This window comes from Hibiscus syriacus, unplaced genomic scaffold (genome assembly GCF_006381635.1).
Source record: "Hibiscus syriacus cultivar Baekdansim isolate YM2019G1 unplaced genomic scaffold, ASM638163v2 tig00018093_pilon, whole genome shotgun sequence".
NCBI lineage: Eukaryota > Viridiplantae > Streptophyta > Magnoliopsida > Malvales > Malvaceae > Hibiscus > Hibiscus syriacus.
In genome coordinates, this window is record NW_024062429.1 from 131,492 (window position 1) to 148,255 (window position 16,764).

General features: G+C 38.6%; 2 protein-coding genes and 2 pseudogenes across 2 annotated transcripts; 2 read left to right on the forward strand and 2 right to left on the reverse strand.

The window, feature by feature from the left end:
- Positions 1–10,505: 10,505 nt before the first annotated feature.
- Positions 10,506–11,506, reverse strand: LOC120209064 (serine/threonine-protein phosphatase BSL3-like). Its single transcript, XM_039208141.1, has 6 exons — positions 11,450–11,506; positions 11,252–11,344; positions 11,152–11,170; positions 10,886–11,007; positions 10,729–10,792; positions 10,506–10,573 (listed from the first exon to the last, which is right to left on the reverse strand). Exons 1-6 carry the CDS (start codon positions 11,504–11,506, stop codon positions 10,506–10,508), a joined length of 423 nt encoding a protein of 140 aa, XP_039064072.1.
- A 75-nt stretch (positions 11,507–11,581) lies between these two features.
- LOC120209101 lies at positions 11,582–13,108 on the reverse strand (annotated as a pseudogene).
- A 128-nt stretch (positions 13,109–13,236) lies between these two features.
- Positions 13,237–14,324, forward strand: LOC120209065 (annotated as a pseudogene).
- A 116-nt stretch (positions 14,325–14,440) lies between these two features.
- LOC120209066 (E3 ubiquitin-protein ligase RHF2A-like) lies at positions 14,441–15,331 on the forward strand. Its single transcript, XM_039208142.1, has 4 exons — positions 14,441–14,591; positions 14,682–14,757; positions 14,895–14,999; positions 15,115–15,331. Exons 1-4 carry the CDS (start codon positions 14,441–14,443, stop codon positions 15,314–15,316), a joined length of 534 nt encoding a protein of 177 aa, XP_039064073.1. The 3' UTR covers positions 15,317–15,331.
- Positions 15,332–16,764: the final 1,433 nt, after the last annotated feature.

The window sequence follows — 16,764 nt, forward strand, 5'->3', positions numbered from 1 at the left end:
ATGAATTGGCAAGATAGAGAGCATGTTTGCTATAGGTTTGTTAGCTGGGCACTACCGTTCATGCTTTCGTTCTTGGTTTGGAGATACCTGCACAGTTGCAGCGGCCACTACGGATCTTGTCAAATTTACATGACGTAATTATACACCACAGGCTGAGTAATATACAAACTCACACGATTAGATTTAGGGTTCAAACTTTAGGGTCCAATCGATGGATCGGAGCTACCCTTTGTTCCGGGGCCACTGCCCTCCCCCCCCCCATTTTTTTTGTTATTAAACAAATATATGGAAAAATATTAAATTAGGGTTCTAAATTTTAGTTTATTTTGATTTTACCTCTTCATTTTCTATTGGTTAATTATACTTTGTCCCTCCATTTTCTATGATTAATTATACTTTACTATATTAAATTAGAATCTTGGTTCTATTCCTGATTGAATCAGAGTGATTTTGGAAGTGTTGCAAAGATAATTTGGTAGAGTTTTAAAACTTTATTCCCTAAATCATTTAAGATGTGACATATCTTGGAAAGTTGTAAAGTCAATCTAGTAAGTGGTAGAATTATGTTGAACTTTATTTAGAATCATAATAATTTTATCGGTTAACTACACGTATAATTATTTATGTTTGTGTTTTGTCCACTTTTTGTTATTGGTTTCAAAAAAAATAATATACGATCACCTTCATTTTTATTTAATTAAGATATGATTATTTTCGGTTTTATTTAATTAAGATGTGGTTACATGAGTTAACTGTTGTTAACAATTAACAGAACATGTGACGTGATAATTAGTATAATCATATATTCTCTCAATTTAGTTATACTTTTAAATAAATTTTAACAAAAAAATAAATTTTTAAATGAAAATAAAAATAAATATTTTTAAATTAAGTTAATAATAAAATATATGTAATAAGTCAATATAAACATATTTTTAAGTTAATATATATAATATTATTCATTTAAGTGTTTATACACTGAGATACAAAATATATACGCTATGTATTTTAATTGGTCATTGAAGCCTCAGCTGTTGTATATCATTTACTGTCAATCCTCCATTCTTCTCTTCGTCCCCATCTTGTTGAACTCACTGTATTTTATTTGGCCGCAAATTTTCACTTGAAAAATCTTTGTTATATGCATGGGACTTGATAAAGTTTCTGAGGACATTGACCCTTTCAATTTTAAACTTGTGGTTCCTGAAGCATGTAAAGGAAGAGCGTCCCCATGGACCAACTAGGTTTGCCACTTGCCATTAAACAAAAACAAATCTACGAAATGGGGAAATATTAAAAAAAACATGGATTGGTATCAAGTCGTCGTGTGTGTAGGTTGTTTCTTCCCCCCTACAGTGGGTCAAAAAATGACCAAACGCGTTGAACCTCCTTTTCTGCTCTCGATGGCGGCACCCACACTCCAACTCTCTCGCACTTTCACCACCTTCCAAGCAACATCTTCAAAAACCCTCCCTATCTGATATATACCCACACTCCTCCTCCTTCTCCTTCTCCTCCTCCTCCTCCCTTCAAACACCAATTTTTTTTTCTTTTTTGTAATATACTTTGTTGACTTCCCGACATGGGGTTTCATGATTCCGACAGGGTTTCATCGGAACATGTAATGATAAGGGAAGTTTGGTCGGATAATTTGGAATCGGAGTTCGAGTATATCAGTCGAGTGATCGACGAGCACCCTTTTATTTCCATGGACATCGAGTTCCCGGGTGTTGTTTTCCGTCCGAAACTGGCCCTCGCCTATTGAGAGAGCTCAACAACCGTGAGAAAGAGGATAAAGCTGGTGACAGGTAATACTCTCTTATATTTTATTCTTTCAATCTTACATGACTTATATAGCTAGCAAATTACAAAGTTCAACAAGAATGTAGAGACTAACTGAACTACAACTGCTCTAACAAAATTCTAACTGCTTAACAGCAATAACCGACTGTTGTAACTACACAGACAGTGATCTGTTGCACACTGGACCAGAACGTTCCACAAACGTTAGGAGAAGCTGCTATGAACAAGTGGACCAGCGAATGCTAGTCACCATACTTCAACATTCTTCCTGCTTTCTCTCCTCTCCTTCTTCTCAACACAGCTTTACACATAACTTCGCACGAAATTCTTCAAAGGCATTACGTGCTAGAGGCTTTGTTAATCCATCAGCAATCTGATGAGCAGCTGGAACATAATTGACCTTCATCAGTTTGGCAGCAACCTTCTCGCGAACGAAATGTATATCCAGGTCAACGTGTTTGGTGTGAGCATGGTAGACTGGATTGGCGCTGAGAGCTACTGCACTGGTGTTATCACACCATATGACAGGCTCCTCTTTCTGACATATACCAAGTTCAGACAACAAGGCTCCAACCCATACCACATCTGCGGCTGTATCAGCAACACTCTTGTACTCTGCCTCCATGGTGGATCTCGACACAGACTTTTGTTTCTTTGAGCTCCATGCAACTAGATTGTTTCCAACAAACACACTGTGCCCAGAAATTGACCTCCTGTCATCGAGGTTGCCTCCCCAGTCGGCATCAACAAAGGCAGCCACCTTCATACCAGTTCCAGTAACAATGAAAGTTAGGCCAAAATCCAATGTGCCAGCCAAGTACCGCAGGATTCGCTTAACTTCAGCCAAGTGGGATTGACGTGGAGCGTGCATGAATTGGGCGACTTTGTTAACACAGAAAGCAATGTCAGGTCTTGTATGACACACGTACAACAGCCCTCCAACAATGTTGCGATAGAACTGAGCATCGGGGATGAGTTCTCCATCGTCACAACGTAGTTTGGTAGATGCCACCATCGGAGTTGGTGTTGAGGATGCTTTCAGCATATCAGCTTTCTCAAGGAGCTCCAAGATGAACTTCTTTTGTGAGAGTGCAAGGTAGCCATTAGCTCGTTTGACTTCAATTCCCAGAAAGTATGCGAGCTGTCCCAAGTCTTTTAGGGAGAATTTGTCACTCAGTAACCGAACTACTTCATTGACTTGGTCACTCGAGTGGCCTGTGATAATGATATCATCAACATAAACTAGTAGGTACACATAATGTTGGTCATCCTTCTTAATGAACAAAGACACGTATGCTTTCGATTCTTTGAACCTAATGCTCAGCAAGCTATCTCGAAGCTTAGTATGCCAGCTCCTTGGTGCTTGCCTTAACCCATACAACCGCCTTCTTCAGGCAGCACACCAGTTTGCTTCCATCGGGGGCATTTTGTTCGAACCCAGGCGGCGGCTGCATGAAGACCCCTCTTGCAGGTCACCGTTCAAAAAGGCATTATTCACGTCGACTGCTTAGGGTCCAGTTGTTGGTTACAACCAATGATAGTAAGACATTCAGTGTGTGAACCTGACTACAGGGTTGAATGTGTCCCGAAAATCATAGCCAGGAATCTGAGAAAACCCCTTCGCCACTAGTCGTGCCTTGTAGCGATGGACAGTGCCATCAGGATTTTTCTTGACCTTAAAGAGCCACTTACAACCTATCAACTTCCTAGGTGGCTTGGTTAGTTCCCAAGTCCCATTGCGTTGTAACGCACTGTATTCTTCAAGAACATCAGCCTTCCATTCTGGAGACTTAAGTGCCTCATGTACACTGATGGAACATCATCAACAACAGTTCCTAGGTAAGTTTGGGTTTATACACACCGCATTTACTTCGAGTCATTATTGGGTGGTTATTGGGAGACTTAAGTGCCTCATGTACACTGCATGGAACATCATCAACAACAGTTCCTAGGTAAGTTTTGGGTTTATACACACCGCATTTACTTCGAGTCATTATTGGGTGGTTATTGGCCCGAGCAACCTCATTTTCAGTGCCATCATTTACTACTGGATTTTGTACTTCATCTTCAGTGTCATCGAGAGAGTTATGCACATTTTGTTCAGAACATAACTCATCTTGATAACCTTCATGAGTATCATCAGCAGGAACCGCAGGGGCAATCACAGCTTTCAACTCATCTTGACTGGTAATTGGGCTTTGTGGACTGCTTACTGAGCTGCTCCTGGTAGCACTTAAAGATAGTCTGTTATGATCAGCTCGTGGAGGCTCTAATCTGGTGACATTAGTGACCAGTTTGAGCGACCGAGAGGTGTTCCCAATTGGAGTGGTAAGCGAGGCTCCATCAGAGTTTCCTTTAAAAGGAAAGATATTTTCATTAAAGACAACATGTCTGGAAATATAGATTCGCCCATTGCTTGCCATGCACTGAAAACCTTTGTGTTGCGCGCTGTATCCCAAGAATGTACATGGCTGGGATTGAAACTCTAACTTGTGTTGCAGAAACGGTCTTAAGTGTGGGAAGCACCTGCACCCAAACACTCGCAGGCTACTGTAGTCTAGTGGCTTGCCATATAGCATCTCAAACGGTGACTTGTGCAGAAGCACTTTTGAAGGAAGCCTGTTTACAAGATGTGCAGTGGTTTGAATAGCATAGGACCAGTACTTGATAGGTATGGATGCTTGTGCAAGTAACACCAAGGCCATCTCGACAAGATGTCTGTGCTTTCGTTCCACTACTCCGTTCTGCTCGGACGTGTGGGGACAGGTGACGCGATGAACCACACCCGCTTTGCTCAGCTCATTGGTCAAGAGTCGAAATTCACCTCCCCAGTCAGTTTGGAGAGCTTTGACTGACGCACCAAATTGTGTGGCAATTAAATTAACTTTTGAAACAGATTGAATGCAGTTAAGGCTTCATCCTTTGTCCTCAGAAGATACAGCCACGTGAACCGTGTGACAGCATCAACAAATGAAATATAGAATCTAAAGCCATTGGATGAGACATGTGGAGGTCCCCACAAATCTGAATAAACGAGTTCAAACGGTTTGTCATAAACACTGTCCGAGCAAGGAAATGGCAACTTGTGGCTTTTACCAAGATGGCAAGCAATACAGTTTTTATTAATACCATCTAATGCTTTGACATTGAATTGTTTACAAACTTTAGCAAGTGTGTCATGAGCTAGATGGCCCAGTCTTCTGTGCCATATTTCTGAGATTGTAGAGGAAGCTATCGCAGTTTGTGCTTCAACTACATTGTTTTGGCATTTATGTCTACTTGCTTTGAACGTATATAATCCATTGCACTCTTCTCCTTGCAGCAAAACCATCTTGGAGGCCTCATCTCGAACATAACATGTCTTGGCATGAAATTCGAGGAACACACTGTTTTCCTTAGCAAGCTTAGAAACAGAAAGTAAGTTTTTCGTTATTGATGGAACATGCAAAATGTTGCTTAAGGCCAAAGTTCTAGAAGAAGTATTCAACTCAGCCTTACCAACCAAGTGAACTGGTAGGTAGTCTCCACTTCCTACCATCAACTTACTAGGATTAGCATAGCTCGAGTGAGGCGTTAAGGAGGCTTCGTTGGGCGTGACATGGTGTGTAGCACCAGAATCAATTATCCACTGATCATGGCCAGTAGATACTGCATGAGCTTGGCTTTTCGTAGTACTCTTGTTGTCACCACGATGTGCGCTGCTATGATTACAACAAGAACAAGTGCTTTCATTGTTACTGGTTGCAACATAGTATGCTCTAGAGGAGTCAGAGCCAGCCGTGTGATCTTCAATCGAAATACCAGAAAAGTCTTCATCGAACCTGTGCTAACATTGGCTTACTAGATGACCAATTTTGCCACACAGTTGGCATTGAATTCTCGATCGTGTCCTGCCTCTGCCACGAGACCTACCACGCAAGTAGGACGAGTGATTCGACCGAGACTGCTGCTTTTCTTGGTTTTTTTTATGATTCAACCTCGCCTTTTCCTTGTGCAAGATTGGCACTAACAGGTAAGGAGTCAGGTTGATAATCAAAGCCTTTAAGCTGAGTTTCAGCGTCAATAAGCATTGTTCATATATTGTCGAGTGACAGAGTGTCACGCATAGCAGATATAACCGCGATAAAGGGTTGGTACTCCCTTGTGAGGCCCTTGAGAATACTCGCAATGTGCTCAGATGCTGCCACTGGGCTTCCACAAGAGTACAAGGCATCAGTGACTTCTTTCACTTTTGTGAGATAAGATCGCATGCTATCTCCTCCTTTCTTGAGGGATTGGAGCTTGTAGTGTAGGCTCATGACTGCAGTGGTAGAGCGATTGGCAAAGAATTGAAAGACCTTGTTCCATACCTGGGCAGACATTTCGGCACCAACAAATTGTGGAAAAAGATGAGGGCTAATTGTTGAAAACAGCCAAGAAGCTAATGCACTATCTTGAGCCAAGAATTCTTCATGTTCTTCATTGGCGGTTACAACACCATCATCACCAACCAATGTTTCTGGAGGTGGGAGCATCGTACCATTAAGCATTCTTTCAAGGCGATGGCTTCTTGCAGTGAGCAGAATCTGTTGTTTCCACAACAGAAAATTAGTTTCATCAAGCACGACGTTCACTCTTTTATTGGTGAAGACTTTAGTGTTCCTTGACGAGAACTCCATTGAAGTGGCTGTAGACGAGGTATTGTGATCCATGGAAAAGGAACAGCGGAAGCACACCCTAGGATATATCAGCGAATGATACCATGTTGAGAGAGCTCAACAACCGTGAGAAAGAGGATAAAGCTGGTGACAGGTAATACTCTCTTATATTTATTCTTTCAATCTTACATGACTTATATAGCTAGCAAATTACAAAGTTCAACAAGAATGTAGAGACTAACTGAACTACAACTGCTCTAACAAAATTTTAACTGCTTAACAGTAATAACCAACTGTTGTAAATACACAGACAGTGATCTGTTGCACACTGGACCAGAACGTTCCACAAACATTAGGAGAAGCTACTATGAACAAGTGGACCAGCGAATGCTAGTCACCATACTTCAACATCGCCAGGCCATACTACGCTCACTTCTGGCCGTCCTATCACTACAAGACCTTGAAATCCAACGTTGATGCTTTGAACCTGATCCAAGTCGGCCTCACCCTTCCGATTCTTCCGGCAACCTGCCCCACCTCGGATCCGCCGACGGAACTCGATTCATCTGGGAATTCAACTTCCGCGACTTCTACGTGAAGCGTGACCCTCACGCGCCTGATTCCATCGAGCTCTTGAGACGGCAGGGGATCGATTTCGACAAGAATAGGGGGAGATGGATCGACTCGGTACGGTTTGCCGAACTGATGATGTCGTCGGGACTCGTGTGCAACGACTCAATGAGCTGGGTGACTTTTCACAGCGCGTACGATTTCGGGTACTTGGTTAAGATCCTGACCAGACGAAACTTGCCCGAGAGATTAGTCGAGTTTCTGACGAAACTTTATAACAATATAACAATATATTGGTAAAAATATATTGATCCATAATAATATAACAGGTAAAAAAAATGACAAAACTGATAAAGAGCTATCAGATATATTGAAAGTGTCGATACTTTATAAAAATGTATTGATCCATAACAATATAACAAGTAAAAAATGACAAAACCGGTCTATAAATGACAAAACATGTAAAGCGCTACCGGATATTTTTTTTTAATACAAAAAGTTGGATATTTTAAGCAAAACCCAGTAAGAAAATAACCAAAACTTTGCAGTAACAAAAGAATAACATTGGGAAACCTACCATGTTATCAGTTTCTCAAAGAACAAAAACCCAGAAACAGGTAAATTTACAATGTAATCGGTAAAAATATATTGGTTAATTAGCAAATAGGTTTATATTATGTATCGATACTATTTAAATATGTGTCGATACTTTTTTTCCCAAAATAAAAGCACAACGAGATACATGCATAAAGTGTCGAACATTTAAAATTGTATCAATTCCAAATTTATCAAAACCTATAATTATAATGTGATAGGTAAATTTGCAATGTTACCGGTTTAAATATACCTGTTTAGTTAGAAAATAGATCAATATAAGCGTTATCTATTACATTATATAAGCGTTACCTAATATATTATTGTACTTGATAATATTTTCGGTTAAATGATATAACATAATTAATCTAAATTTTAACCGATCACTTATTTAACAGATCACACCATTTTTTAACCATTTTTAAACGCCGCACAGCAGAGGTTTCCGTTGTTCGGTAACAAAGTTTACGATTTGAAACATATGATGAGATTCTGCAACAACTTGTACGGTTGGTTGGACCGAGTCGCTCGGACCTTGGATGTGAATCGGGCGGTCGGGAAATGTCACCAAGCCGGGTCCAATTCTTTGCTGACATGGCACACGTTTCAGAAGATGAGAGACGTCTATTTCGTCAATGACGGACCGGAAAAGCATGCCGGCGTTTTATATGGATTGGAAGTTAATATAACAATTTGTTAATTAAATTGTACAATTGTTGAGGAATAATTAAAATTATGTTAATTCATTGATTTAATTACATAGTCTTGCAAAATTAGTCCTATAATTACAAACACATTTAGGGTAGACTACACTTTCCCATCACTCTACTTTCACAATTTTCTTGTTTTAATCATAAACTTTTAAATTTTTAAAATTTAATCATTTAAACTTTGAACTATTTTATTCTTTTATCACTCAGCAAGGCTTAAAGTAAAAATAAGTACTTTAATTATGTTTTTTTTGCTTTAGGTATTTGAACTATAGTTTAAAGTAAAAAATAAGTACCTAAATTTTGTTCTTTTTATGCTTTAGGTATTTGAACTATTGCTTAGTCAAATTAGGTACTTAAACAATTATATTTAATTATTTCAAATCCTAATATTTTTTTCAGTTAGAAAATTATTTTGACCTATAAGATGTTAATAGGTCATGCAAATTAGGTATTTTTTGATAAAAAAATATTTTAGGGGCTCAAAGCAAAAAAGGATATAACTTGGGGATTTATTTTGATCAAAAAATAGTTGAGGTACTTAAGGTGGCTACATAGAATAGTTTAAATACCTAGCTTGATCAAAAAATAATTTAGATACCTAAAACAAAAAAGGGTAAATAACAGGTTTGGTAACTGAACTTTACTCTCTCTCCTATTTCACTCATTATACTTTCAATTTTTATCAATTTACTCATTAAACTTTATAGATTGAATTTATTTTGTCGCTTCGCCGTTAAATAATTAAACGACATTGTGACATGGAAAATTACATCAAAACGACATATTTTTGAATTCCTGAAGAAAAAAAAGACTAAAACGCCGCCGCTTTGATTTAAATATTGCAATGTCATAACGTCATTAATTATTTGACGGCGGAGTGATAAAAATTCAATGAGTAAATTAAAAAAAAACTAAAAATACAATGAGTGAAATGAGAGATAGAGAGTAAAGTTCAGATACCAAACATGTAGTTTACCCAACAACAAAAAATAACATAGTGTAAGTATTTTTTTTAGTTTAAGCCAAACAGAAACAACAGGATGGCTAAAAAATAATAATGTTAAACATAGCTTAAGGGAAAAAAAAAAAGAACCAAGCTGTTTCTTTTCCCTTCCCTAGATGTTGCCACCGGCATTAACCTTTATACAAATGGATAGCTTCATTTGTACGAGTTCTTTTGAACCCTCAGTTTTCTGTGCTCTTATAATGTAGTATATGGTATTTTATTATATTCGGATTAAGGGCGCCACCATTTAACCCTGTGAGTGTGAGGGATCGTTTTGTAGAGGACAAACATGAAGTTTATTTACGTGAAATTACTGACGGTACGGATGGAATCGATCATATTCTTATATTGATCACTAAACTTTAAAAACTTTTCAATTTGATCATTCAACGTTGACGGAGTTAAATCAGAAACATCATAGTGATGTGGCCTTTTTCTACTAGTTTTCGTTATTTATATAAGCTCATCATCAGTTTCCATAATCATAAGTTGCTTTGTATTTGGTGGTAAATTAGTAAATAGGTGCAAGATCTAATATTTGATAATTTTAAGTAATTAATATTTGAAATAAACTGGCCTCAACACAAATATTACATTGTACAAAGCTGAAATAAATGAGAAAAATACAGCAATCAAAACCTCTATGATACAACGGACGCCCACAATCGTATCTCTTCATCAACTCAACACCGAAAACCTGGAATAATGTATATGTAATTAAATGTGAAAAATGCCCAACACTACCAACCCTTATGAAGAACAACCCACCAGTCTCGATTCACAGGGGGAGAAGACCAGATCTAAACGTTCAGCTGCGATACCTGCAACTTAACTCCCGAGCTAGCATCTTTCATAAATCTCGAGGCATATCATGTGGTGAAAATTGGCTTTTCTGACAAATTACAGATTTGGGATGCAACCCACCAGTCTCGATTCACAGGGGGAGAAGACCAGATCTAAACGTTCAGCTGCGATACCTGCAACTTAACTCCCGAGCTAGCATCTTTCATAAATCTCGAGGCATATCATGTGGTGAAAATTGGCTTTTAATCTGACAAATTACAGATTTGGGATGCCTGTATATACCAGAATCCCCTCCAGGTGGTTGCATGAGACCGAATGAGTCTATAGAAACAAGTGGAAGGGTCTCCTACACCCAAGCGAGAGAGCCTCGATCGTTTGTTACTTGAGGACGACCTCTAGTAGGCGTCGGACCCAAACTAGGATTGCACCAGCATTGTTAGCAGTGCCTTAAAAAACAAGCACGAATCAGAATTTAAAAGGCTAAAATGGTCTGTCGAGCTGAGACACCGTATGTGTATTAGAGCAGGGTCAAAGACACACCGCAATAATTGGTTGCTGAGAAAAGAGTGATTAAATGTCCCTGAGAAGCCATCCATAACACACTCATGAGCTCGAACAATCAACTGAGGGTCATTGTTGTTGCAGAATTCCATGACACGATCAGGCTGCAACAGGAAACACAATTTATGTAAGCAGAAAATGCAATTGCAAACCAGCATTCAATTAAATTAACCGAAGTTTTAAAGTAACACACTAACCCCAAAAGTAACCAACCCCGGACCTCTAGTATTTGGTCGCAACCCTTCCACGCTATCATTCTCTGTTGGGTCAGACGTAGGGTAGAATCGACAGTAAAATGTAATTGGTAAAGCGATGAATCCTATATTTAATCAAAATAGAAAAACAGTAACATGATCAGACCATAATAAATCCATAAGAACAATCGAGCCTGCTTCCATTGTAATTGGACGCTGCAGATTCTCAATTTGTTCCACATGATTTGTAGACCGTCAAGATGCCATGCCCATATTCCATCTCTCACCCTGTAACATAGACCATCATATTTGTGAATAACTGTTATAAACAAAAAGCAGAACGTTTTTCTATCGCATCTGATAGAATGCCATGCGCTCAATACACTCGATCCGGAAGCCAAAAAGTGCATTGATATCTGCAGCCTCATGATTCCCCCGAACTAAATGTACGTTATACTCAACCTGTTATGTTAATGAATTATATGAAAATCTCGGTTCATCTCAACTTCAATGGGAAATAAAAGTAAGCATAAGAAGATTATCAAGGCATCAAAATTCTGAATTTACCTTCAAAGCAAGCAGAAGAGTAATGGTCTCCAAGCCGATGAAACACAAAGGTGCCATACTGTAGATGCACCTTACACATAAGAAGACAACAGTAATAATAGATAGTAAAAAATGTCAGTAAAAACCCTTCAGAAAATGATAATTTTGTCACCAAATCACTTGCGCAATGTCCCCAGCCGTTGAAGGTGAACCATATTCATCAAAAAGGCGCATGAGATCCCCAAACTGTCCATTTAGATCACCAAAAATCTTAATAGGAGCCTTGAGCTGTAAAACAGTTGGTTCGACCGAAAACATTTTTTCAGCATTTTCACAGAGATCTGCAATTTCATTGCAATCTAAGAAAAGCTGTCTGCGAACTGGAGGCTTCCAACCACGAGGCTTCAAAAGATGTTCAATGACCTGGTGCAGGCACCATTGTAAATTGATGAATTAATCTTTTAAAGATTCTGAAAGATATAGCAGGAGCATCAGTGCAAGACTAATGCAATTAAATTGATAAACTTTTATCAGCTATAACTTCATTATTATATCGGTGACCAATAGAAAAACAAATCAAAGGTTCAATCCATAATAAGTATTACAAATAGATTATTAAACTGGAATATTCAAGGGGAAAAGAAGATTTTTTATGTCCAGTAAATGTAATTAAATAAAAACTAGAGAAACTTGAGGATGTATTCTTTACAAGCCACATAAAACGAATAACAGAAGCAATTTATCAGAAAAATCAATAACAAATAATATTTTTAATGCTGATGTGCTTGGCTTAAGATTGCAAGGCAATGAAATGCATCGCGAGCTTGGTAATGAAATCTGCCCTACATATAATCACAAACGAAACAATTTGCTGCTTTTGATCTTTTTCCGCTTTCCCCCTTTACTCTTTTCATAAAATTAAGCTAAGGATTAAGAAGCTTAAGGACATTTCATAATTAAGCCAAAAAATGCAATCGGTACCTTCTTTGGGACACTACTGATTGACATCTGCCTATCTGAGAGTTTCCTTGCTGCAGTTGCATTCTCTGGTGTTCCATAGCTAACCCGCCTGCCTTCATTTTCAAATTGGTCAATTGAAAGCTGTCTGACCATTCCACCTAAAGCTCCACCAGTCTCAGCAGCTACGACAATCTGTTAACATGAACATTGGACGCAAAATTATATAACAGAAAATGACAATATTGACTTGAGACCAGTGTTGTGTAGACCAAATTTTCCAATACTGACAGCTCTATGGTGAAGCCGAACTCCAGCTGGAGTAGCATTATTTGACCCAGCAGAATCAGGCATCGTAGTAGAGGTAGATGTTTGTTTTCCACAGGTGTAGCCTCTGCCCCTCGATCCCTATCTGGAAGTTCAGCTTCCCCATTAACTTGCCGTGCCTTGGCAGCAGCCAGTGTTGCACTAATAGCCTCAGCTTCAGCAGCTGATGCTTCAACCAGATACTTGAAACCTTTGCTCATCCTCCTGCAATATAAACCATGATTTTATTTTCTGGGTTTCTTTTGTGGTGCTTTATTGGTGAGAAAATTGAGGTAAAGTTCAAGAATTTATGGGGAAAAGTTGGTTGATTTGTACGGTTTGTTTTTTTATACACTGCATTTTGGGGTTTCTTCCTAGTGAAGTCTTTAATTTTTTGTATGTGTATGTAAGGCTTAATTTGTTGTTATTTTGTTAAAAGGGTATGCTTTTGTAAAGTTTGAGATTTAGCGAGGAAAGGTTAGTTGATTTTTCTGCATTTTTTGTATCTATTCTGAATTTTGGAGTTTCTTCTTTGTAAATCTTTTTAAAAATAAGATTTTTAAGGCCGCTTAATTTGCTGATATTTTATTAAAAGGGTTTCGAATTTTCCATTTTATGCATTTGATCAGTGTGGTGTATGTGTCTTCCGTGTTGATTGTATACGAACTGTTGGTTTCATTCTGTGCTAAAGATATGATTTAGTTTCATTTTCTATTTTTCTTTATCTATAGAAAACTGGGATTTGAGATTGAAATTGGATGTTTTGGTGTTTGACCTTTGTAGGGGATGGAAGATAACGATTCCGAGGCACGCTTAAACTCGGCTGCGGCTTTTGTGGAAGGGGAATCCAGGATGCTTGTGATGATGCCTGCAGTATATGCCTCGAAGCATTCTGCGAAAGCGATCCATCCACGGTATATATGACTGAGAATTTCGATTCTCGTTTGCAGATACATGAAATGTACATTTCATTGATCATTTTTCGTTGTGACACATACAGATGACTGGCTGCAAGCATGAGTTCCATCTTCAGTGCATAAATGAATGGTAGTATGACCCATATCCATTTCATCGAGTTTATTGTAGTTTATATTTGTTTCATCTTATAATTTGTATCTGCATATGTGTATAGTAGTAGCCGAATTGTTTGGTTTTGAGCTTGAATGTGGCTCAATCTTCTTTTATAGATCATTCAGTGAAATGACTTGTACGAGTAAAATACCCAATTTGACCGGACTTGTAAAACTTTGAAAATATTTACCAATGGAGTTCATCTACTTGCTTAAAAAAGGAATGATTATTACCTTAATTTGTCATTTTACTATTCTGATCTCGCAGGTGTCAGAGGAGTTCTCAATGCCCCATGTGTTGGCAGCCAATTAGCCTGAAAGATCCGACTAGGTTGATATTTCATCTATTTTTTAGTTATTATTTCATGTTCTGATTCTTTTGCCATTTATATTACATGCTAACAATTTACTCTTGCTATGGCAGCCAGGAGCTGCTTGATGCTGTCGAACGGGAAAGGAGTTTCAGGTTCAATCCCTCAAGAAATGCTACCATATTTCATCATCCGACTGTTGGGGATTTCGAACTACAACATGTTTATATTTCTTCTCATCAGCTAGCCTGATGTCTAGCATCCTCATTCTTGGATCATTAAATTGAACCCAAGCCAAATTCTTAAGAGCCATTCTCATGACAGAGCTTGAGGAGCGCATAATTTAGCATTTGGCTGCTTCTGCTGCAATGGGGCGAGCACGTCACATTTCAAGAAGGGAACCTCTGAGGAATAGGTCATCAGCTCAAGGGCGTCGTCCGCAATTCTTTGTATTTGCTCATTCAAATGAACCCTCCTCAAATGATCCTGTAGCTTCGTTATCTCCAACTCTAAGTGGAGGTGAACCTGCCCCTTCAATCGCTGTTTCACCTGCAAGAACAATGGGGGAATAATCTTCCGCATCAATTACTCCTCTACCTTCTGTCCAAGCTGATCAGCAGTCTGCCTTGGCATCTGGGTCCGGTGCTCTTTCGGTCAACAATCAATGGACTTCCTCAAACTATAGGTACACGCTATTCTCTAACTTGATTCTCCTTATTTTTCGACTTTTAGGTAGTTCTTTTTGATCAAACTCTTTAGAATACATTTTTCAGCCTTTCTTTATTTCTTATCATGATAATATCTTCTATCACTATCTTTCAGGTCTCCTAGTCCGTCTTCTCCAAATAGTCAAGATAGAGCTGGACCTTCAGAAGCTCAATCATTTCCCGAATCACTAAAATCACGGTTTAATGCCATTTCAACGAGGTATCTGTCGTATGGAGACATTTGAGATTTTAGCTACGGTGATATTTGTATATTTCCTTTTGCATGGTTTGTTATATAAGTTTGCACCCTCGTTTTGACTTATGAATCTCTTTAGATACATAGAGTCGATTTCAACGAGTACAAGGGGCTGGAAAGAAAGATTTTTCTCTCGCAACACTTCCATGGAAGATATTGGTCCTGAAGTAAGGAGAGAGGTTAATCCTGGCATTGCAACAGTCTCTCGCATGATGGAACGTCTAGAAACCCGAGATAATAGAAACAGCACTGATACTATAACAAGAACTTTCAGAGAATAGTTTTAATCCAGAACCAAATATTCACCAAACTACTACAGCTACTGTAACCAGCAGTTCTGAGAGGTTCTAATCCGGAACCAAAGGACCATCAGATATCAGATGCAAGTGGAGAAGCTCCTTTTACTGACACCAGTGCGCATGCTTCATGTGCTACGAGTTCAGCATCCAAATAAGTATCATTTCAACTATTGCATCAACTGAAAGTGTTTTAGCGTCAAAGCTAGGCTAAGGTGTTGAAATTCTGCTTGATTTTGATATCTTGTAGATGATCTTTTATCTGATATTTCATTCCTGCCTAAAGCCTACTCAAATTGACAATTGCTATGATGACTGGTTCCCTGTGGTTATCATTCTCTCTTATGAATCCAGTCGTATGATCTTAATGGCCAATACAACCCCAAAAGTCGCGTTAAAATAGATAAACTTCCGCACCATGTTAGATTACTCCGTAACATAATATATGTGTGTGTAGTGTGTACCGCCTCCGATATCGACTGAATATTGCTGTAGCATGCTAATTAAAAAGTGCTTCAACTCCCTTAAACCGTATTCATCACGTATCCATTGCTGCACTGTTCCTTTGTTCTGTCGGCGTGAGGTGCTATTTTGGCCTGGATTTTTCAGTTGTTTATTGAGGTACCGTTAGCCACACACACACACACATATCATTATCCGACTTTTATACTAAAGTCGAGTAACATAGGTGACGGTATTGAAATGTTGTAACCAAGTGTTTCTTTTCCCATGCAGAAATGTTTTCTGGTGGATGTTATCAAGTACATGGAAGAGAACAGTTGGTGACTGTGAACTGATTCAGAATAAAGTTGAGCATTTTTCTGAAATCAGGAATCAACAGGTTATGTAAATGAGTTTATAATTTTAATATAGTTGTATAATTTAAAGCCCTCTATTGCTAGCTTCTCAAGTGTTGAAGATTTGACTAATTTATTAAATACTTTGTTACTTGTTCTGCCTTTTAGATGACTGTCTCACACAATAAGTTCTACATTGAACGAAATTATAAATCAATTTAATCAAGTTGACCTGCCAAGAATGCTGAAACTATATTCATGAATGGGCTTCCCTTCAGTAGATCGGTTGGCCAACACCGACGTTAGTACTGGTTGGTGGCCAGACCACCCTCTCCCTCCCGCTTCATCTTCCATTTCCGTTTCCTCCCATCGTTCTTTCTATCCCCTCTAATCTCTCCTTTTCCTCACATCATCTATCATCATCGCTTGCCAAGCCACCTCCATCGGCCACCCTTTTCTGCCATGGGAGGACCTTATATCTCAGAACAATAAATTGTCTAAGATTTTAGGAATTCTTGAATCCATGGTGAAATAATTTGTAATTACTGCCTTTGTATGGATGGTTTTGAAGTTATGAGCTCGAGAATATTTTAGGCACTCTACAATGTGTTCCGAATTTATTCGATGTACTCAAGT